Source organism: Arctopsyche grandis, chromosome 9, assembly GCF_051622035.1.
Source record: "Arctopsyche grandis isolate Sample6627 chromosome 9, ASM5162203v2, whole genome shotgun sequence".
Taxonomy (NCBI): Eukaryota; Metazoa; Arthropoda; class Insecta; order Trichoptera; family Hydropsychidae; genus Arctopsyche; species Arctopsyche grandis.
The window spans coordinates 475622-500482 of NC_135363.1; the positions used below are offsets into that span (position 1 = coordinate 475622).

Sequence of the window (24861 nt, forward strand, 5' to 3'; positions counted from 1 at the left end):
CGAATTCTTTGATTTAGTTGATGGTTAGGTTAGGTTGGGTAAGGTTTGGTGAGGTTAGCGATTTTTATGAATAACTGACAATCTCGAATTCTTTGATTTCAGTGATGGTAAGGTTAGGTTGGGTTAGGTTAAGTCAGGTTAGCGAGCTTTTAGTATATTTTTGCAATGTCGAAATCTTTGATTACGATGATAGTCGGGTTAGGTTGGGTTAGGTTTGGTGAGGTTAGCGAGTTTTGTGTAAATCATACAATCTCGAATTCTTTGATTTCGGTGATGGTTAGGTTAGGTTGGGTTAGGTTTGGTGAGGTTAGCGAGTTTGCTGTAAATCTTACAATCTCGAATTCTTTGATTTCGGTGATGGTTAGGTCAGGTTGGGTTTGGTTTGGTGAGGTTAGCGAGTTTTGTGAATAACTTACAATCTTGAATTCTTTGATTTCAGTGATGGCTAGGTTAGGTTGGGTTAGGTTTGGTGAGGTTAGCGAGTTTTGTGTAAATCTTACAATTTGGAATTCTTTGATTCCGGTTTTGATTAGGTTAGGTTGGGTTTTGTTTGGTGAGGTTAGCACGTTTTGTGTTATTCTTACAACCTTGAACTTTCTATTTCGGTGTTGATTAGGTTAGGTTGGGTTTGGTTTGGTGAGGTTAGCACGTTTTGTGTATATTTTTGCAATGTCGAATTCTTTCCATCCGCTTTTGGTTAGGTTAGGTTGGGTTAGGTTTGGTGAGGTTAGCGAGTTTTGTGTAAATTTTACAATCTGAAATACTTTGATTTTTGGTGATGGTTAGGATAGGTTGGGTTTGGTTTGGTGAAGTTAGCGAGTTTTTTGAATAACTTACAATCTGGAATTCTTTGATTCCGGTGTTGGTTAGGTTAGGTTGGGTTAGGTTTGGTGAGGTTAGCACGTTATAGGGAGGGGCACTATGAGGAGGCCGGTGTATTGGTGGAACGACACCATAGCTGGGCTCCTGAGTTGCCTCGCCCTCAAAAGGCTTGCGCAGATAGTAGGGCACACCCTGAGGCGGATGAACTGTACCGAAATGCGCGTAAGGCACTTAAGGGTGCCATCACGGACAGTAAAAAGAAGTGCTGGCGGGAGCTGTGTGAGATGGTCGACATCGATCCGTGGGGACTGCCGTACAAAATAGTGCGACAGAAGCTACGTGGTCGGTCGGCCGATCCCTATCTCGAAGATGGAGTCCCGAACGAAATATTCTCGGCTGTAGGGAGGGCCTTTCCCGATGTCCTACTCGACGTCTACAATGCGTGCCTGCGGGAGGGGACCTTTGGCGGGGTTTGGAAGAGGCAAAAGCTCGTGCTTATACCTAAGAAGAGCCCTGCTGTGGGACCGTTCTCTTACAGGCCGCTGTGTATGCTCGATGGATTCGGGAAACTCCTGGAGAGACTGACTCTCCAGAGACTTTAGCCGTTCCTCGAAGATGACGCCACCGGACTCTCTCCGCTTCAATACGGATTCAGGCGGGGCCGATCAACGATCGACGCCGTCAACCATGTCGTCGGAACAGTACGATCGGCATGGGAAGGATCTGTGAAGCGGAGTTAGCATGTCGCTCTGATGGCACTGGACATCCGAAACGCCTTCAACTCGGCTCGATGGGAAAATATCCTAAGAGCCGTCGGGGAGGACTATCTGGTGCCCCGCTACCTGACGAGACTGCTGGAGAGTTACTTTGAAGACCGACTGCTAGAGTACCGGTGCGGCACTATAGGTGATCTCTCCTCGCGGCGACTCTCGTCGGGCGTCCCGCAGGGCTCTGTCCTCGGACCAGTCCTGTGGAACGCTATGTATGGCGGGTTACTGAGGGTGGAGCTCCCGGAGGGTGCCAGCGCCGTTGCTTTTGCTGACGATGTCGCAATCATGGTGGTTGCGAAATCGCTCAGAAGCGTGGAGATCTGCGGCAATGACGCGCTCCATTGGGTGAAGACATGGCTAGATCGCGCTGGGCTGGAATTAACAGTCCAGAAGATGGAGGCAGTGTTCTTCACCAGACGAAGAGGTTTCGGCCCGCCGAAATTGGAGTAGGAGGCTTTTGAGGTGCTGTTCCGCGATTCGATACCTCGGAATCCAGCTCGACCGAAAGCTCAGGTTCACGGAGCATGTGGAGCGGGCAGCCGCCAGGGCGGACGTGACGGCCTGTCAGTTAGCCCGCCTCATGCCAAATATGGGTGGGCCTAAGAGTGTTTGGAGGAAACTCCTGAGCTCGGTGGCCCACTCCATACTTTTGTACGGCGCTCCCGTCTGGTGTGACTCCCTTAAAGTGGAGCGCACTAGGCGGAAAATGGCTGGAGTGCAGAGACGGGTCGCTCTGAGCGTCGTTTCGGCGTACCGCACGGTATCGGAAGATGCCGCATTGGTGCTTTCTGGCACACCGCCTGTGGACCTGCTTGCGGTTGAGCGAAAGCCGACACACGGCGGGTTGAAAAGAAGCGAAGCGAGGGATGCCACCATGATACAGTGGCAGCAGCAGTGGGAGTCAGCTACTGGGGGGAAGTGGACGCAAAGGCTCGTCGGTGACCTGAAGCAATGGTGCGGAAGGACACACGGCGACCTGAGCTATCACCTCACCCAGTTGTTGACAGGACACGGTTGCTTCGGAACCTATCTGCACATGATAGGGAAAGAAGCAACACTAAGCTGCCACCACTGTGAGGCAGCTGACGATGACGCGGAGCATACATTGCTTCACTGTCCTGCGTGGGATGCCCCGAGAGAGGCCCTCAAAGCCGCGATCGGGGAGGAAACGCTATGGACGGGGATGGTGATGGGTTCCATGCTTCGCGACAGAGGGAGCTGGTCGGCTTGGGAGGCCTTTGCTGCCTCTGTGATCGGGGAGAAGTTGCAGTCCGAAAGGGAAAGGAGACGCCAGGAGCCTGCTTCTGAGTCGTAGGACTCGATAAGAGCACCGCGACCTGATATGGGCCTCTGCCGTCTCCTGTGTGAGTGCATTGTGCAAGGCCAGCTGCTGCCTGGTAGTACTTAAGTGCGGGTCCGGCAGCAGCTGAAAAAGAGAGGGGTTTTTAGTAAGTAAGAATCTCACACTTCTCCTGGAATTCGGGCCGGGGGGGCCTATGCAAGGTTTTGCCCTCTCACGGAAAAAAAAAAAGGTTGGGTTAGGTTGGGTTAGCACGCAAGGTGTTTGTATATCTCGCATTGTTGAATACTTTGCTCCGGTGACGGTTGGGTTAGCACTTAAGGTGTATATCTTGCATCGGTGAATACTTTGTACCGGTGAGGGTTAGGTTAGGTTGGGTTAGGTTCGCACGCATATGACGACCTCAACTCTGTTATGTATCTCTCTTACCATTCTGCGATCCGGATACTTTCACAACGAATTTCGACAATACTTTTTGACAATTGTTTTTTGTTTATAAGTTAGATCATAAGTTATTACCTAAGTATTTTGATGATTATATAATAAGGAATAGAGATAAACAGAGGACAAACTAGTTGTAAGTAGAGTAAGAAAGAATAAGACGGCTGGGGGTGTTTTTCACAGGGATGTGCTCATGTATAATGCCCTCCCTGAGTGCATCAGGTCTGCTAAAAACATGGATGCATTCCTGCGAGGTGCGAAGAGACACCTCTGTGAGGGACAGTACATATAAGTTAATTATAAATTTTAGAGTTAAGTATAATAATTAAGATGTATTTTTAAATTAGCTTGATAGCTAAAATATATATAAATAAATAAAAATAAAAATACTACGCATGGTTTAAATACTACACGTAGTATTTTTTCCGTGATGACAAGCGTGGAAATTCGATTCTTGTTGAATGTATCGACGTCTCTTTCGCACGCAAGGTACACGTGTCGCACTGCTCGCACTTTAAGTGAAATACCTACCTCGTATACGTTCTGTGATCCCGATACGTAAGTTCCGAATTTGCCTTTCCGAACTCGCCAGAAAGATCCAACTCAATTTTAATAATTACCATTTTAATAATTGAATCTGTGCACATCGAAAGGTTACTCGTCATCTGATGTGCAATATATCATTCGAGAAGAAGAGAATTGAATTTAAAGCAGCCGTCCGTTAATGCTGTGCTTCAAGTTTTCTGGCGATTTTAGAGTAAATGCACCAAACCCGTTTTTTGCTGGCCTTCTTGCAAAGAAAACCCATTCACGAAGGCGATGTCACGTTGTTTCTACACTTATTTCAGAACCACCAGCCGCTATAAACTCTGATCTGATATCTACGAGTTTTAAGCGATCTGAAGAAATAAACACTTCAAAAGTCGATCTTCAGCAATTATCGTCTTTTTCAATCTTTCTTGGCCTTTTTTTCGTTCTAGAGGATTTGATTTCATCTTGATATATTTGAGCACTGATGTCTTGATGCATCCAACTTGACTAGCAATAGATCGGGAGCTGATGTGTTTGTAAGCCAAAGCCGAAATTTTGACTATTTGCGCCGCGGTCAGTTTAGGATAATTTGATAACATAATTTTAGTAAACAGCACGGAGACAATGAGAATGAGACGAAAGTTATGGCTAAACTGACTTAAATAAAAGCAAAAGATCATATTCATAAAATAAAAGGGCTTTGAACAAATCCCCACCCCCCAAAAAAAAGTATACCTGCATTAACCGCAATTTGGAAGTGGACACTTTTTTATTGGTAGCATGATGAATGAGAGTTGCACAAAACAGAGACGAATGGAAGCATGTTGCAGAGGCTTTCTTCCAGCAGTTGATGGAAAATGGCTGTAGATGATGATAATAATCATGACCGTGATGATGATACATTTCAATATATGTATGTATTAATAAACGATATCTAATTTTTAAATCATTTTGTTATTTATTTGAATTTATTTAATTCAATTTGAAAAGTATGTTTCGTTTGTGAACAAATTCAGCCACTCGCGTTTCTTCGTCATCAGGACATCGATATCATCCACAAATCCCACCACTTGAGGCTTCTTTGTGAAGCGCGAAGTTCCGAAGATGGCCCGCAGAGCGACTTCTTTATTATATTTAGTAGAAAATTATTGTCTATTAATTTATTTTTACAGATGTTATCATTGAACTAATTACGTAATTCCTTTTTGATATTTCATCACTAGTATTTTATAAAATGTATGGGAGAAAATGTGGGAAGTAAAAAAAAACACAAAAAATTTAATAATAAAATTCATATTTTCAAAAATATGTTGTAAAAATATTTCACTATAAATAATTATTAAAACAAATAATTGTGCAGGATCTGGAAGAAGATGTAATAATTTACTTATCATTAACTATTAAATTGCAGCCTAAAGTCTTAGGTATGTATAAACTTGTTTATAAAGATCATAAAATGATAAATGTATGTATGTATGGATGTATATATAAAATCTAAATTATGTGTATATTGCAGATCCATAAATATTATATGTACAGTTTAATGAGAAATATTTAAAAATATTACATTTATTATTGCATAAACATCATAAATGTATGTAAATTTTGGAATAAAATCACAAATCTTTATATAAGTCTTAAAGCCCCGATATTTTGAAATGATTGAAATCAATGACTCATAATATCTACAGTATTGCTCAATGGAAATATAATAAATATGTCAGTATAAAATTTTTAAAATTACAAATGTTTTATTGAAAAACAAAATTGAAATGAAAAGGAGTAGCTGTAGTACATATGTATGTATAAGAATTTCAAAAACCCTGATTAAAAATTATTTTTTACATTAATATTTAGCTTTATGCATTTTTCTGAAGATACCATAAGTGAATAAAAATTATAGTAAATATTTAAATATATCTGCATTTGGATCTAGACAAAAACGAATATGCAATTTAGGAAAAGTAATAAGATTTCAAGTGATGTGTTTTATATTTAACGAATCAATTTAGGAATACTATATTTATTTTCGACGTTTTTAAAACAATGGGTTTGGAAATTTGAATTAACATGTTTTTATTTTATAATTGGTGTCATAGGTAAAATATTTTCAAAATCTTAAAATTATCAAATAAAAATAATAATATGATTGTGCAAAATTGTACGATTAACATAAAAAATAGATAGAAAAGCCATATTCCAAATATTCATTTGAAATGTCCGTTAGTTTCTCGTTTCCTTTTTAAAGTATACATTTGTAATATAATATAAACACATACACTTCATTCAAACCGACATTATGCCAATTTGTTGAAAAAACAATTACCAATTATACATTATCTATAACGAATGCAACGTAACATAAATATCGCTGCATAAATAATACATGTACTTACATGTACATACATATGTATGTACATACTTCCCAATTGAGCTCAACACCATTGTTAACACACCGACAATTCAAGTATTAAATATCGAAAACCCTAAAGTATCATGTCAAATACGAAAATTTCGACTCGTGGACCCATCATTAGTTCCATCAGGTCACTTTTTTATTGCTATAAATTAATAAACTGTCACTTTGACTACAATCGTACCTACCGTACCAGTGTACTTTACTTTTGTGTAAATATAAACTAAATTTCACGCATCAGTATTTAAAATTTGAAATGAGAATACAAAGACAAAAAGAATACAAACGTACTGTATTTATTTGTCATTTTATCACAAAACCTTATTAAAATATATTACTTGAAATAAATATTAAAATAATGATGTATAAATATTATATGTATATAAGTGTTTTGTAATGCGTATAAAATACAAGTAAGTATAAAATATGTATGTATGTATGTATATTGGTAATAAACTAAATTATGGAATTATTTTTCAAAGAAAATGTTTATGAAATGCAATATTTCTCATTTAAAATAACGAAACTTCATTCATTTGAGAATTATAACAGTATTGTAGCAATTTTTAAATACAAATTGTAATCATTATCGTGCACATTCAGCTTTGTATTGAGAATATCCACAAAAAAATGCTAAACACAAATTTTATTATTGTTAATAAATTTTTAGGTGTAATGTCTGGAATGAACATGGATAAAAACATATTAAAAATAAATATTATAAATTAATATAACCTAAAAAATATCATTAAGGTAAACCTATATTTAAATTTCAAATACGTATGTATGTAATTACTGTTAACAGCCATATTTGTGCGAAATATACAATATTAAAACAATTCATCCACTATATGTAGATGTGGACAAACAAAACACATTTTAATAGATTCTATCTATTTTACACAACCTAATAATGATGAAAATAGAATTTGCGACCAAAAGATGGATATACATAAGTTTTAAATGATCGATAAATATTGTGTGTACATACATAATTGAATTCAAATAAACATTTTTTAATTCAGATACAATGCACGGCCTATACATATTATATTTGGTGACAAAATGCTAGAGCGAGTTCCATTTGATACACACATAAAACACAAACATATTATTTTTATTCACATAACTTTTGATGTTAGTTCATATGTATGTATTTATGTATGTATGTATGTACGTATGATATTCATATTTCACATAATGAAAAAATAAATAGTACATTTTGATAAATAAGTAGATCAATTTAATCAATTAGACATTAGTACATTAATTTATGTTTGAAATTGAACGCAAAATAATGTGTCATGTATGAATTACTCATACCACCACTTGATTAATAATTTTATATAATGTAGGTACATATGTATGTAGTGTTGGGATTGAACGAAAGGCTGATGTATGGGCTATGGCTGAGAAAGGGTATGTTACGACCGATTGTAGAGAGGGGATGGAAAAGTGGCAGAGGGCGCGAAAGGACCGCTATTTTACAGTTAGTAGAAGTTAACCTTCCACTGGGGGCGGTTGGTCGTTAAACCACCGCGTGGTGTCGTTTTAATAAACAACATGACTGAAAACGCACGTGTTTGATCTTCAATTCCACCGCCACATCCCATCGTGGTCCTGAATAGCGCCAACTATTCAGGAATTCCACCCACATGTATATGAGTGATTAGAATAAATGAATGTAATTGTTAAATGTTGGGATGAAAGATATCCACAAACAAAACAAAACAAAAAAATCGAATAATTTACAATCATATCATACAATAAAAACTTTGATATTCACATTTATACAAACTGTCCAAAAATATGGCTAAATATTACACATATGTATGTATGTATGTATGTATATATATATATATATCAGTGGCGTGCGGTCCATGGATGCGGTGGATGCGGCGCATCCCCTATAACTTTAAAAAGCCAAGAGTATTTTTAATAAATATTTGAATTTCGCTTCGATGTATTCTTAGTGATGTACGTGATTATGATGTAGTATATGAGTATATATATATATATTTCACATATCACGTGTTTTTTGTTACATGATGCATTATATAGGATCTTTTGATAATTTTTATTAAGGATTCGCATAGGCCGCATTCGCATAGGCCGGCCACAGGCGAGTGACGCTGGCGAGTAGACGCGCGCGCGACTGAAGTGCGCGCGCGTCATGGATTCGGAGTTCGGACCGATCCCATTTGCGCATGCGCACTATGAGGCTGTCATATTCGCGCGGACGCGTTGACACTTGTTTAACCTCTACGGTGGATTCGGTTTCTCTGTTTGCTTATCTATTGAGTTTCACTTGGAAGCCGCTGTTGATCGATATTTCCGCACGCTACGCCCCAAGTTATTTATCAAAAAGCTAGCCGATTCATTTCTTTAGACGAAGTTAATCATTTATACTGTAAGTTGGTTATTTTTTACTTTTGAATTAAGTTTTCATTTTAATTAGTTTCGTCTAACTTTATTTTTAGTTTACTGTTCCACTACTTACGAGTTTTCATTATTGCCTTTAATATGGATATCGAAAATAACAATGAGAGTGGACTTGTCGTCGAGATCAATAATAATTGCAATTGTTTAATTGAAAATGTGCTGAAAAGAAGATTTGCTTCTCTCCCATTTAATGAAAAGGAGATTATTGTTAAGAGCCCCAAACCCACACCAATATTAAATATTCAGTCTAAAACAAAAACATTTAAAAGGTATTTTAACACAGAAACATACGAAAAAATTTCATGGATTTGTGGATGTGCTCACTTAACGAAATTATTCTGTTGGCCATGTATTTTATTTTCTCAAGAAGTGAATGTCTGGAGTAAATTTGGATTTTCTGACCTAAACAATTTAAGTAAATCGCGCAAGAGACATGAATGTTCTCAAGCTCACATATGTTCTGCTGCTCAATTTAAAAAATTTGGAAAGGGACCTCGTATAGAAAATTTTTTAAGTGCTCAATTTAAAGCAAATATTGAAATGCACAACAAAGAAGTTACTGCAAATAGATACATTTTGTCGAAATTAATAAGCGCGATCTGTTTTTTAGCAAAACAAGAACAACCTTTACGAGGACATTTTGAACACCAGGAATCGGAAAATAGAGGGAATTATATTGAGTTGCTGTATCTGTTGAGTGAATCAGACATAAAATTGAAAACTCATTTAGATAACTCTACGGTGTTTACTGGACTATCGAACCATATACAAAATGACTTGGTATCCGCAATATCAAAAGTCTTGCTAGATGAGATTAAAACTGAAATACGTGCATCAAAATTTGTTTCCATAATTGTGGACGAATCTACAGATATCAGTCGCAAAGCTCAGCTATCTACTATTTTTAGATATGTAGATGAAAACAATGAAATTCAGGAGAGATTTGTTGGATTTGTCGATGTTAGTCCCAATAGAACAGCTAATGCTCTTTTTCAGCACATACGTGAGACCTTGGAAGAATTTGGTTGTTTGGACAAATTAATTGCACAAACGTACGATGGAGCGGCTGTAATGTCCGGGGAGCATAATGGAGTGCAACGAAAAATTCGAGATATTTGTCCTAATTCTTTATTTGTCCATTGTTACGCTCACAGATTGAATTTAGTTTTGTCGCAATCTGTTAAACATATATCCGGATGCAAACGTTTTTTCAGCCGTATGTTGTCATTTTCAACTTTTTTTTGTAAGTCTTCAAGAAGAATTTCCCTTCTCGATTGTCAAATAAAAAAACGATTTCCCACTGCTGCCCCTACACGATGGAACTACAATAGCAAAATTTTAAATATGATATTAGAATATCAAACAGAATTAATGGAAATATTTAATCAAATAATTAATGATGAAGACGAATGGGATACTGATGCTGTCATAAATGCTGAAGTCCTTCATCGTTATTTAAAAGAGTTTGAATTCAATTTCAATTTGCATTTATTTTCTGCAATATTTAATTCGGCAGATTTTTTATTTGAAATTTTACAAAAAAAACCTTTGACATATCGTATTGCGTAAGTGAAATTAAAAAATTTGTAAAATATTTAGATAACAAAAAAGACGATTTTGATTCATTGTGGAACAAAGTAATAACTAAAAATTTTAATAGAAAAAGAAAATATGCTGAATGTGAAGAAGATGTGAAAACAACGTATAAACTTCACTATTCTGAAATTTTAGAAACTCTTTCAGTAAATACAACCAATCGATTTCGAGATATCGAAAATTTAAAATTTCTCGAATTTTTTAACGTCAAAAAATTTAAAGAATATGAAAATAATTTTCCAGATTTCCTATTTAAATCACTCCACCTAACTTATGGAAAATACTTTGATTTTATGAAATTAAAAAGCGAATTAATTTACATGTACTCAACGCAAGATTTTCATTTGAAATCTATAAATGACGTAAAGGAATTAATTGTGAAAGATGATCTAATAGACGTTTTGGAACAAGTATTTAGTTTAATACAATTAATTTGTACGATACCTTCCACGAGCGCATCGGCTGAACGATCATTTTCGACTATGAAAAGAATTAAAACGTTCACCAGAAGTAGTCAAAGTGAAGAAAGACTCTCTGGTCTTGCTTTAATTGCAATCGAAAAGAAAATAATGTCAAATTTAAAAAACAATAAAAAATTCTATGATGCGGTTATCGATGAATTTTGTAAAAAGGAACGAAGAATAAAATTAAATTTTAAAAAATAAATTGGTCGGTTTTTTTTTTCAAACAAGGGACAGCATCCCTTGTTTGAAAAGTCACCGCCCGCCACTGATATATATATATATTCATAAGTAAATACACGTGTATGCTAAATATAAAAAATGAAATGAAAGTCGTGGTATCACTGTATGTATGTATGTAATTGCAGGTGTGTTACATGTGCACCACCTGCATGTCCCGATGTCAAACGGTGGCGGGCCAAAGCGACACAGTTGACCCATCTAAACTGTCTAAATCCAGGGCAGTGTCTATCATGGTTGTGTCATGAAGTAGTCTTAATTTACTAGCACTTATTGTTAATTCATTATTGTTATTTCCATTTCTCGGTAATCTGTCCGCCCAAGTTTGATTTTGATTCGACGGAGCGTTCAAATCACTGGAATCGCGTTTCGCTGGAAATGATCTAACTGTATTATGATTTAATTCGTTATTTATGAGTGAAGTGTCTGTTTCGCGTTTATATGAAACATTTTGACTCCCCGGATCGGGAGGAAACTTAACAACTGTTTGTTTGTGCATCATTTCTATACGCTGTTGACATGCTTCTTTGGAAGACATTAGGTTTTCTTTTGAGCCTGGAAATAATATTTAAATGGTACACGAGTACGTTTAAATATATGTAACTACAATACATATAAACTATAAATGACAAAAAGCCTTGTAATTAGGGAAAATAGTCTCACCAGTCAACACAACAGGATCCAAATCTAAATTGTGATTCATGTAGCCGGAGTGACCAATGTTAGAATAAAGATGACTCTCTCTATTATTATCTACATCTAACTCGACCTTAGAAGAAGTTGGATTTGTGTTCATGGGATGATCTGCTGTCACTTCATCTTTACTTTCAATATCGCTGTCCCTTTCATCTAACCTATATAAATTTGTGTAACTACCAGTGTGTGGCCTGCTATATGTCCCGATAGATTCACCAGCATCTACATTGGATTAATACAAAATCGCTAAATTTTTAAGCCAAAAAAATTACACGTGTAACGATAGTCAAATAATACATTACATACCATATGGAACAACGGGAGGAACTGGTCTCTCAGTTTGCAGCGGTGGTAAAACAATAGTAGGAGTAGCAATAACAATTACCTTCAAAATAATAAAATAAATAAAGAGTTAATCTTAAATTGGCATTATATGTATGTACTACATTATTGTAAAGAGGAAATAGTACAACGTAAATTTGTAAATTTATCAAAATTAAAAATCAGGATGTTTAAAAATCATATGTTAACTATTATAACATGTACAAAAAACAAAGTTAGCCCTGGTTTTAAAATAAAATTATAATGTATAATATAATACTCATAATACAAATAATATTGGTCCACTATTTTGCCGGGTTACTCAAAAAATTAATTTTCGGTAACACCTTTTGGTTACTATGATTTCTCAAATAGTATGTATGTATATGTATATGTACATATGTACACGCATACATATGTAAAAAGTCGTTTAATTTTAAAAGGAAGAAAGATGCTGATGACTCATGGGTTGAAAAAAAAGTTTAAAATAAACCTGTATACAGTAGCGTAAATAAATGTTGGATATTTTTCCAAAATAATTGCATTTTGTGTGTACATACCATTGATATAGAATAACCTAGATGAGCCTTACAATACATTTTTGGTCGGAGATCTTGTCACCACTTACTGAGGGGTGCGGGGGGTTTAACTAGCGGGGAAGTTGGGATCGCCCAACAGTGGTAGGCATTGTTACGCAACCAGTTTATGTAACTATTACATGCACTGAAGTTTTATTTTATTGGACACTCCGCGTGTATGTTACTATAATAAAACCATCATTAACTATTACAATATTTAAACATTAAATGCATTCTTCCACAAGAATGCATTTAATAACACCTGTGGCAGAGGTTGTCGACCACTGTTCCATTAGTGCATAGAATCGCGCCGATATTTCATTATATTGTAACGTACGCCGCGGATTAAGCGAATAGAAGCCCAGAGACTTTGACCGTTCAAAGATTATCTGTAACGGATATCTGTTAACGGATTAACTAAATGCATACCGTGCGACTGGTATAAGTGGGTTTTAGGGATTAGCGACAAGCTAAGTGCATGAAAGCTAAACAATGATTGCACTTCTCATACCGTGGGAATACATATCCGAATACGTGACTATACTGTAGGTAAACAGATTAGACGTCCTGAGAGATCTACCCCTTATAAGGCGGTACGTAGGCGATATCATGGCATTTCTGGACGGAGCAGTGACCGTGCGTGTATCTCCTGAATCATCAATAAATGCTGTGAAACGACTGTTGGCCTTTTACTTGGATCCTCCACCCACCCGTACGCAACAATATGTTAAAATACTACTATAATTGAAGACATTATATACATATGTATATTAATTCGAATTTCGAAAAATGTCTATCGACCTTAGAAGCTAAAGGTTGTCGACCGCTAGACCTTCCGACTTAGAAGACCACTAGCTAATGAGACAAGTGTGCATGCCCCATGTATATGCATGCGCCGACAGGGAGACCGGCATAGAGCGTGAGGGCGCATCTACGGTTATTCTATATCAATGGTACATACATACAAAAAGTAGGGTTCAAAACATTCAGCAAGAAAATATGTAATAGGAATCTCCAAATTTATTATACCTTTGGTGCTCCCGATTCAAGTTCCATCCGCAACTCATTTGTAACAATGCCTCTTCTAAAAATATACAAAATGTTACAAGAATAAAAGTCGCTCTATTAATACAGATTAAACAATTTACATGGTGGTGGGAAATTACCTATCAATCAAAGACGGTGTTACAGGTCCACAGAGCACATGAAAACAATTACTACATACACCCCCCCTAGAATATGGATTTGGACTTTCTTGTCCACGCTTGGAAGAGAACGATCCTTTGATCTATAAGCAAAATTGTATCAACACCAACACCAGTCGTCGGGAGACGAACAATTTATTAATTTTAGAAAATATTGTCACAGAAATGATTTGTCCATTTTGTTATTGTCAATATTGTACATACATACATATGTACATATAGTACACATATTAAATAAAAGGTAAAAATTTTGATCATATTCACATGCATATATGTAAATGAATCAGTATAGATTTAAACACAATAAAATAAATTAGGAATATAATTAAAAAAAACGAAACATACATCTTCATTTGTCGTTTGATCAGTAGTAATGAGATATGTATGAAAACCAGCCATTCCCAAAACTGACCAAACAGAAAGAAAGCATATTGCGCAAACAACGGCAGATGCCGGACTTTCTTGCAATGCGGTTGTTACAGAATCACTGCTGCTACGAGTCACTGTATAAAAAAAATTGTATTACAAGTCAAGAGCAATAGAAACAATCACTTACAATGTATTTTTAATAGATTGTTGATGTACTCACGCATAATAAGGTGAGTTATTGCACAGGCAAATATAAATACGGCCAAAAATGCCAGTGATATTATAAACATATAAAAGAAACGATAGTTTCGTTTTCCAACGCAATTTCCAACCTACAATTATAACGAATACTTGGATTAGGCTACACTAAAATTTCACACATACAACATGAAAATAAACACGCATATATGTATGTACATACGTATATGAATTTAGTAAACAATCTTACAAACCCAAGGACAATGATGATCAAATCTATCGACACAATTATCACAAAGCGAGCAATGAGAAGCACGAGGAGGTCTGAAAATCTTGCAGGTGTAACAATATTTTAATTTAACTGGCTGTCCTCGTACCAACACTTCTTTCGTACGCGGGGGTGGTCTCAATGTGGGGGAGTTACACGAGTTCGGAACTTCTGAAAAGTTTTAGAACAAATCATGGGTTACTACAGGGGTTATGTACACTTGCTCGAAACGATGTGTAATTTAAACAAACAGACCTATTTGTTTTTCTATGTACATGGCTTCGTCTTGCGAGGCGCGGGGAATTATGCCAGGATCGCTGAAAGACGTCCTCAGTAGAGAGCCCATGGTAAAGATGAACAAAATGACACCGATACATGGTATGGCAGGTGAGATGTTCTTGGCAATGTAAGGGCAGCTACAAACGAACAGTGCCATTAGGCAACAACATAATCGAAATAAATACCTACTGACGAATTAAGTAATAAAAATGCCAATACTCACTCGAAAATGAAGAACAGGGTACAAGTAACGGTAATCAGGAAGACAGTGAGGTAGAAGATTCCACTGTGAGGTGCTGTCATGAGCCTTCCATTGCATAAAAATTTATTGCGACCGGCGAACACTTCCCAATTCCTTGTCACTTTTTTAGACGTCATGATGACATGGCATCACAAACACTCTTACTCGTTCACCACTACAAAGATACACACATATATATTTTAATTTAATTTTGACAATGCCAAAAATATGTCACCTTTTTAACCGATGCATTAATCAACAGATAACATTGTTATAGATAAAGAAAATATTTTATATACGTACATACATATGTATGTACGCAAACAATAATAATGTAGTAGAAGTTGTTCTCATACACATTAAAATAGGTATGTATTCGATAAATCAAATGGGATCCCGATTACTTTCCTGGACTGAGTCGAAACGTATAACAGAGCTTTTACCAAAACCAAAATAAACAAACCAAAAAGTGCAAAAAGCCATCGATAGGCATGACGTTTCAAATAGAGTAATGCACTAATAATAAGATAATTGTCACTGTTATATTCTTAAGTATATGTGTGTGTATGTATGTATGTATGTAGTTACACATACATATGATATATGTACACATGATGGGTTGACGAAGTATTGAAATTTAAAAAAATAGCAGATGCAGAATTGCGTGGTGTGGTGTGGTGTGGTGTGCTATCGTGATGTGTGAATTGTGATGTAGCGGTGAAGTCGTGACGTTTGGCTGTTGACAGGTGGCATCATCGTGCTGATGGCATCGAACGCTACTTACCAATCGACGAACGTTACTCCCTATCCTAAAAGCATCATCATCGAACGACGAACGACTAATGACAAACGACAAAAGGTGAACGAGCGAATCGAACGATACACCTCACATGACAGAAGGGGGGCACACGAGCGCGCGCACACAAGCGCAACTTCAACTGACAGCCGCGCACGCACACACTCACTCGCTCACTCACTCACTCACTCACTCACTGACACCTGCACACATCGACCTTCGCTAATACTACATTGTATTATGCATACGTACATAAACCATACTTACCGCCACCACTACGTGCACCTAGGGCTTTCTTTCTTTCCTCATTTCTACGACCATACGGCAATTGGTCTGAACATAAATAAAGATTCTCCATTTAGACTCAGCTTGTCAGACACAGCGTCTTTGCCTTTCTACAGTGTTTTCCCTCCTTTAGTATGTGTTCAGACCAATCGCCGTATGGTCGACTTTCGTGGCCTTACGACCCACGAGCTGTCCTATGTTTTTTGGTGCTGGCCGCACTGGTCAGCCAGCGCTGACACTTCCGCTCCAACCGTCGCCGCTTGAACACTGCTTGTCCGAGCCAAAAACCCTCATGGCCGTTGGTTGTCCTCCTACGGCTTCGGCTTTTGTTTTCTCTCTTTTACTCTGATCATCTGTCAGTCGTGCTAGATTCTCCCGTGGGTCCGGCGCCCGGTGATCCCGGCGCGGACCGCCAGATGCAGCGTCCCTCGTAAAAGCCGGCCTCGAACTAAGGCAGGCTGGCCCCGTGATCCACCCAAGCGATCACGGCGAGCGCTCATTGGCATCATATAAGCCCTCCGAGGAGTATGGCTTCTTCCATAGTTGTGCCTCACCGACTATGTCTACTGACTATACTCGACCACGTGTTCGACCCAAGCCTCGAACACGGCGAGCTCTCAGACGCTCGTGAGACTCCGACCGAGAAGGTCTTGCGTGGCTGGTCTACCCTTCCTGATCAGCCACGGCCTACTCAATCCACAGCCTCCGCCATAAAGGGGCACAGGCGCCGAGAAACTCCCCGGCACGCCATCTATTCATCAATATTATTGATGAATAGATGGAGAGATTATGGAGGATGAACGAATGAGACGACTGGCATGTTAATGCACGTGTTTATTATATGACAGCTGAAGACAGAGTGAGTAGCGGCTCTCCGAACCCAGCCGGGTTGGTCCCCACTCGCAGGAAGGCAACCAAACTCGACCATGTCGTATAAGCGAGCCGCCACAAGATCATAACCGTTACTCTTTTGTATAATTCCCCCACCCCGCACCGTTCCAGAGCAAGCTGATCGAGACGACGACACACACACACAGCCGCTGGTCACCCATACATATACACACATTACAGCTGCTGCAGCTATCGTTCACTGCTTCTAAGCGGCTCGCTTCCTCGCTCCCGAATCACCAGTTCGAGACTGGTGATGTTTGACGATATTTGGAGACCAGGTCCAGTATTCGTCCGGAAGGCAGACAACACGTAACCGCGTGTGTTGGGTGAAGTTTCTTGCATAAATTCAAGCCACACAACACGTGTTCTAATATAGGAACTGGATATGGAAAAATTCCTAAATATCGGGTGTAGATATCGGTAGTGTGGACGTAGCCAGTTGCTACATTCACTTCTTCTTCGGCCGTCATGATAAACACACGTGCATTAACAAGCCAGTCGTCTCATTCGTTTCATCCCCTAAAATAGTTAATAGAGCTCTCTATTTTGCCCTATTCGGCCCTATTTTGTATCATATCTAACCTATTCAGGTTAAAAACACGAGCAAGGTCCAACCACTATTTCACCCTCGAAATCCCACGGTGCAGCTGCTAAACAAATGACGTCAAGACGCCGTAGAACAGTGCACATTCTTTGCACACGACCTCCTGACAAAAAGACATTTGCACACGGCCACCATCGGACTACCATATATAAACCCGCACAGTGGACTCAAAGAGTAGTTCATCCAGCCACGCCACCATAAGCAGAGCAACTAGTTCAACCAGCCACTCCACCAGGAGCAGTTCTTCGAGTTCATCTTCAACATCGAGAACTTCCTCAACAACACCGCTTCATCAACATAGCCATATACTTGTACACCAAGACAAAAACAAAATAATTTATTAAAATATACAGCCGTGTTGCCACCACTCAGACACATCAGATCCCTACCGACGAATTTGTCTCAAATAACATGGGGACTGGTTACGAGATACTTCCCAACTCTAGCCAGACCCCATAGTATTATATTACATTATATGTATACATTTCAAAACTGGGACTAGGCATTTTGTCACCTGGGGCAAACGGAAAAATTTGTCCCCTTATGTAATTTTATTTTTTATATGCAATAAGTATTTTTAAGCAAAAATAGGATATTACACATATAATCCTTAAGGGGGGGCTTAATCTTAATTTTATTGGTATATATGTTTTCATAATGGATTGACACTTTTGCTCGTGGTGAGTCAGGGTTTTTCAAAATAATCAATACTGATTTCCTCATTAGAAGAACTTGCAAGACTGAACAATTTTTAAGTTTTGGTTGCATATTAATTTATTTCAAATAAGAATGTCGACAATTGGTGAGTAGAGGTAGGATAGTCACAGTGCTATCCATTGTTCGGCAAACCTTTAACAATGCATTTACAACCTTTGAACAATACACGGCCCCCTCAGGCTCCGGTGACTATTAATGAGCATGCACCCGCTTGGTTTGCAATCGTTTGTAGCGCAGGGATTTTATTTATATGAAATACATACAGTGGCTTATCATCAACAGCAGGGCCGTTCTGTGCTGTGATACGGTGATGAACCAGGCTCAGGCGGCACATTAAGCGGGGCGGCATAATCAGGGAAATCCATATACAATTCGAACGATCCAAAAATTAAAGATCTTTACGCAACGCTTTTCTATTTTGGTATATGTTATTACGATATTGGTGTATACGATTTACGATTTATATTTTATCGCACGCCACTTTCTATTGTATAAGAACTTTACACTTTTTTTCTGGTTCTACAAAGCGTTAACTAGTGCTAAAAAAATATGTTTCACAATTGACCCTAAAATCATTGAGCGCTACTAGATGGTCAAACAGAGTAGGTGCGTTAAAACCTTTACGATTTCAACTTTGCGAAATCTATGAAACAATTTTCCAAATAATAGAAGACGACAACAGAGATTCAGACACTTGAGTAAAAGTAAGAGGATTAACAAAAAATATAAAGAATTATAAATTTATGTGCGGGTAATTCTTTGGCATAATATTTTATTTAAAAGTAGCTGAACCCGGCATGCTGTATGCATATGTTCGGGAAACGAGTGTTGAAAAGTTCGAAGTCGGTACACAGATGGACAGAGACCTGTCCGCATCGGTGGATCCAAAGGGGAGGTGCCACGAAGCACCGTCCCTCTTCCTTCGAACGAATTTAATTTCATATAAAATGCATATGTATGTAAGATCGCCAATTTAGTAGTCGGCGGTCATCAGTGTAAGACAGGGAAGGTATGTTGACCGTATCCCGGTCTAACGAAACACGTGTTGTGTAGTTTGAAAGAGGATCGTTTATTTTTGTTCAATTGGTACAATGGTTATTGTATGTACGAAGAGGTTTCTTCGGAGATGTGATCTAGTTGAACTCTAGAGGCTCACTCTGCCGGTGGAGGTTGCTGCGTTGCTTTATAAACGTTTTGGGTTGAAGTGTGTCGTGTGCACATCTTTTGTTCTTGGTACTCGCGAGCGTGGTTTTATGGGTTCATACGCCTGGACGTAGTTCGTAGTTTTTATGGGTTCAGTGTGTTCTTCCTTTGTTTCCCAGATACGTGTATAGAAACACGTGTCGACCTTTTGACGAGGCGAGCGTGTGCCATGCGTTAATGACTTTCCTGGATATGTGTCGCAGTGACCTGATGAGATCATTTCAGTTGTACTATATGCCTACATGTATATGTACATACAGACATTTTTTTTCGTTTTTCGCATTTAAATATAATATATAATTTACGACAGATTTTTATTTGTATGATTATGCTTTTAGAGCCTTCCATTTAAATTTGACTGTCATTACGACCCTTCCAGGCAGACAGACTATCCTCACGGACAGGGTAAATCCTCATTTTTTATTTTACCTCATCTTAAAAAGTATGAATGCAAAATAAGTGTCAGCAATTTACGGTCTGGTGTTTATTTATTTATTTATTTATTTATTTGGAAAATTTACAGTTTATAAAGTTACATAGATTGATAGTAAAAAAACATAATTATGTTAAGTAAATCATTAATAATTTTCACATATAGGTAAAAAAAGAAAAGCTCAAACATTTAAAATAAGAAACAAAAATGATAATAGAGTAAGATAGTTAGAGAAAACAAAAAGAAAAAAATAGAAATAATAGTATAATAAAAATATCAAAATAATAAGAATAATAATTTGATAAAAATTATGAAATAATAAAAATAATATAATATATAACAAAAAACAAAAAGACAAAATAAATACATCAAAATAAAAATTCATAATCACAATCGTAAATTTTCAATAAAATTAATCATCGAAAAACAAATTTGCAATAATCACTCTAGCTTGTATAGTATTAATATTAAATAAGTCAAACATAGAAATTGTTAAAATTAGTGTGTTGACGGTGGAGCTTGCACGTCAGATGAATGAGCTTCTTCCATAATTAGAAAAAGTATTAGGTATGTAAAGGAGCTCATTACATCTAGTCATTCAATTTGGCACACGCAATATAGCGAGATTTATTTTTTACGTATCGTATTTTCAATTCGAATTCGAGCGGCCCCCTTCGAGCGGTCAGCGCTTTTCCGATTCGAAGTGGTCGGCGGTCGGCGGGCGTTGCGGGCGCACAATTGGTCGTTGCGAGCGGTTGGCGCGCCTGCGAGTGGACTCTGCCAGTGTTATGATCGCAGCGCTCCGCTGAGGCAGCCGTCCACTCGAATCGGAGCCATCCGCGCCCCCATCGGCCCTCCGCCCCTCGCCGTCTGCGCCCCCCGGCCTCCGCCCCTCGCAGCTCGCGCCCCCCCCTCTCCAGCGCCCTCCTGTCGCCCCTCGACCGCAGCCCCGCCCCGCTCCCCCTCTCGCAGTGAGTGCGAGCGAGAGAGCCGAGCCGAGGCGGAGTGAGCGAGCGAGCGAGAGATGGCGTGCGCTACGCTCAAGCGGAGCCCCGACTGGGAGGGAGTGGCGCAGCTGCCGGCCAAGCGGAGGAGGTGCGCCCCCCTGCACCCGCACCCGCACCCGCACCCGCACCCCCTCGCCCAGCACTCGAGTCACCAACACCAGCACCACCAACTGCAACAGCAACAACAGCAGCAGCAGCAGCAGCAGAGGAGCGAGACGGTGGCGCCCTCGCCCTTCGCGGAGCCCACTCTGAAGCTCACCCCAGGTCAGTGAGAGTGCTGATGCACCGATGAACCGATATAACAATACAACCATACACTCACCGTGACTGAGAGTCTGACTACATTCCTTGCAGAGCGAATGGCGCAAGAGATCTGCGACGAGATCACCCGACTGCAACACCGACGACAGCTGCGGATGAGCGGCCAGCGAGTGGACAGCGACGGCTCTTCCAGCGGCTCCGAGGGCGACTCTCCTCGCCCTCCGCACACTCGCGTCTTGTTTACCTTTAAGCAGGTGTGTGTGTGTGTGTGTAGCTTCGGAATCCAATATCCCTGACGAGCGATTGTGTGATGGGAACTGATTCGAACCGAAACTTTTGAAACGATGCGATTTTTTTAATTCTACTTGTACCCCAGCCCGACCGAGTTGTGTAGACCGAATCTGGAATACGATAAAAAAAATATACCCAAATCTCTCATACGATCGTATACTATTACTACTTTTTCTAATCCAAATAGTTAGACTCTTATACAGTTCTATGAACTACATATTAATGGGTGGTAAATTTTTCGTCGCAGTTAGCCACCGTCACTTTGGGTGTCGGGTGTCTGCAAATGGCGACTAAATGTGTAAAACTTGATTTTCAGTCTTTGATCGTGTGTTTATTCCAGGTGCGTATGATCTGCGAACGCATGCTGCGCGAACAAGAGGCGGCCCTGCGAGCGGAATACGAAGCGGCCTTGTGTGGAAAACTTGCCGAGCAATATGAATCTTTCGTTCGTTTTAGTCAAGACCAAGTGCAACGGCGTCACCTACAACCCGAAAATATCTCTTGTGAGTCCGTCGTCCGATCCGTAAACTTTCATTTTTCAGCATATCGAGAATACGCCCGTGATAAATATTTTTCCTTTTGTTTTCAGATTTATCGTAATGATGACGCTCGACCGCGATGAATAATTTTATATAAAATAAAAATTTGATATAATACAGAAGAATGACGAGAATAGACTTCATTGGGGCCAGTGTGCGAGGCCGTTGAAACATTTTGTACATCTTGCTGAACGTTTTTATACAGTTTTGTCAATCAAAATATAGCCATGCTTTTGCGAGTCGTTATTATTACTAAATTAGTCATAATGTGAATTGTTTCAATGGGAAGAATGGTCGTGTGATAATCCCTTTGGTGTACGCATTCCGGATTATTATTTACGTTTTGTCTTCTATCATGATATTACGATTCCATCATTTTCAACTCTTCAACATAATTACACTTAATCCGAGTGTAACGTAAATCATTCTTCTCTTTCTCGAAATAGTCACACTCGTCTACTTTCAATCCGGAATGCTAATTACACGCTAAATATTGACAAAAAAGAAATAGCATTATATTTCATCATATTCACCTTAAATATGTAAATGCATTCATTTATATGTATATATATATATAAAAATATACATATGTACATCAAATTAATATTCGATTTCACTGCCAAAATTCATCAGATTCACTTTTCCCCATATTCATATTCAAAAATAATATAACAATACGTAATTGTACACTGGGGTCTCACATTCTGCAGAAATACGATATTTATGATGATTTTCGTGGATTGTGGAATTTCTCTGCTCTTTGATATTACTCGTTAGGCTTGAATCTTGTGACAAAAAAAAAAAAATAGTAAACGTCGCATGTGGCAAAGTGTGAATATTATTTTATTATTGTTTTGCAATTTAACGTTCTATGTTTTGACTCGTATGTATGTATGTATGTACACCGTATGCTATTTGTGACATTTCGCCCCATAGCCTATTAAATTTTGCTATACAGATTTTCGGTCTTTATTATCCTCGTTGATTACATGAATTGGCGTGCATTGGTTTTTTGTCGAAACTGAAATAGTTAAAAAAAATCGTCACTTCAACGAATCGATTGGGTTTTCTTTCTTTCCACAGAGCAAAACATAGTGTATTTTGTATATATTTTGTTTCGTTAGTTTTAAACGATTTAGCGTAACAAATATACAATAAAAAGTGTGCTTTGATGCATCGATACACAGTTACACAGTTTGTTGAATGCCTTCTTTAAGTTAATTTTCAACGATTAAAAGATAAATAAGATACCTCAATAAAATCAACCAAAAAATTGGTCGTTGTACTCATTTCTAATTAAAGCAAATATTGAACTTGTGTAAATTCCATGTGTTTTTAGATTTAATATTTGTATATTTTGATGCAGTGAAAGGGGCGTGGGACTATTAAAAATTAAGGAAGCAATGATACATACTATATATATATATATATATTGTGAAGCCATATAAGGCCTTATATATCAGAGTAATTTGAGTAACTTCTTCCAAGTGTCGACGTTGGACACGTTGGGGCATAGTTAATATAGAAAATAATGCATATGTTGTTGGTTTTTTTTCTTTTTCTTTCATATGAATGTCAAAAATATGTAATATTTCGGTTTCAACATGTATTTATATATTATATATACGTACGTACGTATGTATTGACAATTTAATATTTCGTTGCAGATAAATTGTTTTTATTATAATATAATATACATAAATAAAGATCTCTGATAGCCGCATAACATACACAAACACATACACACACTCATTGATGAGACATGCATAGAATATATTATATTTAAATTACATATATTTTAAGACATTTATACTCCTTATGTTTGATTAGTTGTCTGTTTAAATCTAGTGTAGGCATAAAATAGCAATTTCCAAGGACTTTGTCCAAAAATTTTGATTTACTCAAAATTGTAAGTTTTTTTCATCATTTTTTGCTTCTATGTATAACACCAAATTTATGAACTATGTAACTTAAATAAATACTTATTTAATTAATTGGTCTATCTCATTACTGCTATGTGTACGAATTCATTCAATACAAAACACAACTTTCATATGTTTTCAGTTCTTGAAAACGTATGAAAGACTTGACTGATTTTGGTGCAGTTTTCTCGGTTCATGAGAATTTGTGAACATATGAAGATGACTAACAGGCAAGGGACGAGAGAGAGGCTCTCATGTTTGAAAAATAATTAATTATTAATACTTTTAATTCGAATCAAGGATCACAAACATTATTGAAATGGTATTTTTAAACCCTCGGAGCCGGGTCAGCCGAGTAGTTGCGCAACCACAACAAAGATTTGGAAATGAGAGTGACCAAAGAGTTTACCTACTGTCTGGATGTTACTAAATAAAACGACGACACTGATTGCTATACATATGTTCAAGAGTGATTCAATCTTGGTCCAGTCCTATGGTAGGTGTAGAAATTTATTGGATGGACGCTACTAAAATATTTATCAGACAAAAGGGATATATGCATATCGTTTACAACAGTGTCTTCTATCGATAATTTATTGGAGTAGAGCCACTAATGAGATTTCAAATATAACAATATAATAACTCTCAAAATATTGCATTAATACTATTTGTATGTACATATTTGAGAAAATAAGTGAAATCGTATACATTTGTTACCATATTTTAAAACGAAAAAAA

At 37.9% G+C, this 24861-nt stretch overlaps 4 protein-coding genes across 5 annotated transcripts in view; 3 read left to right on the forward strand and 1 right to left on the reverse strand.

Annotated features, from left to right (window-relative positions):
* LOC143916841 (uncharacterized) overlaps positions 1 to 24861 on the forward strand; it is a 504240-nt gene that overhangs the window by 172739 nt on the left and 306640 nt on the right. The window lies entirely within an intron of this gene.
* LOC143916310 (zinc finger MYM-type protein 1-like) lies at positions 8395 to 10955 on the forward strand. Its single transcript, XM_077437338.1, has 2 exons — positions 8395 to 8690; positions 8761 to 10955. The coding sequence occupies exon 2, from the start codon at positions 8804 to 8806 to the stop codon at positions 10289 to 10291; it is 1488 nt and encodes a 495-aa protein (XP_077293464.1). The 5' UTR covers positions 8395 to 8690; positions 8761 to 8803; the 3' UTR covers positions 10292 to 10955.
* On the reverse strand, positions 11120 to 16168 carry app (Palmitoyltransferase app). Of its 2 annotated transcripts, XM_077437336.1 has the most exons (11): positions 15959 to 16168; positions 15157 to 15349; positions 14910 to 15070; positions 14641 to 14825; positions 14409 to 14520; positions 14165 to 14322; positions 13781 to 13902; positions 13644 to 13698; positions 12022 to 12100; positions 11683 to 11937; positions 11122 to 11574 (listed from the first exon to the last, which is right to left on the reverse strand). In XM_077437336.1, exons 2-11 carry the CDS (start codon positions 15309 to 15311, stop codon positions 11183 to 11185), a joined length of 1674 nt encoding a protein of 557 aa, XP_077293462.1. In that variant the 5' UTR covers positions 15312 to 15349; positions 15959 to 16168; the 3' UTR covers positions 11122 to 11182. The 2 variants fall into 2 exon arrangements, with proteins under 2 accessions (XP_077293463.1, XP_077293462.1); XM_077437337.1 differs by having other exon boundaries at positions 11120 to 11574; positions 15157 to 16165.
* On the forward strand, positions 20804 to 24193 carry LOC143916315 (akirin-like). The gene is made up of 4 exons (XM_077437344.1): positions 20804 to 21374; positions 21465 to 21625; positions 22003 to 22165; positions 22252 to 24193. The coding sequence occupies exons 1-4, from the start codon at positions 21128 to 21130 to the stop codon at positions 22260 to 22262; spliced, it is 582 nt and encodes a 193-aa protein (XP_077293470.1). The 5' UTR covers positions 20804 to 21127; the 3' UTR covers positions 22263 to 24193.

Excerpts from the sequence above, each read along its gene's own strand:
- LOC143916310 (XM_077437338.1), top strand. The coding sequence starts at position 8,804 with ATGGATATCGAAAATAACAATGAGAGTGGACTTGTCGTCGAGATCAAT.
- app (XM_077437337.1), bottom strand. The coding sequence starts at position 15,311 with ATGACGTCTAAAAAAGTGACAAGGAATTGGGAAGTGTTCGCCGGTCGC. Across the intron at positions 14,826-14,909 it reads GTACATAGAAAAACAAATAG|AAGTTCCGAACTCGTGTAAC; the intron begins GTCTGTTTGTTT and ends AAAACTTTTCAG. Across the intron at positions 11,938-12,021 it reads TCCTCCCGTTGTTCCATATG|ATGCTGGTGAATCTATCGGG; the intron begins GTATGTAATGTA and ends AATCCAATGTAG.
- LOC143916315 (XM_077437344.1), top strand. The coding sequence starts at position 21,128 with ATGGCGTGCGCTACGCTCAAGCGGAGCCCCGACTGGGAGGGAGTGGCG. Across the intron at positions 21,375-21,464 it reads CACTCTGAAGCTCACCCCAG|AGCGAATGGCGCAAGAGATC; the intron begins GTCAGTGAGAGT and ends CATTCCTTGCAG. Across the intron at positions 21,626-22,002 it reads TCTTGTTTACCTTTAAGCAG|GTGCGTATGATCTGCGAACG; the intron begins GTGTGTGTGTGT and ends TGTTTATTCCAG.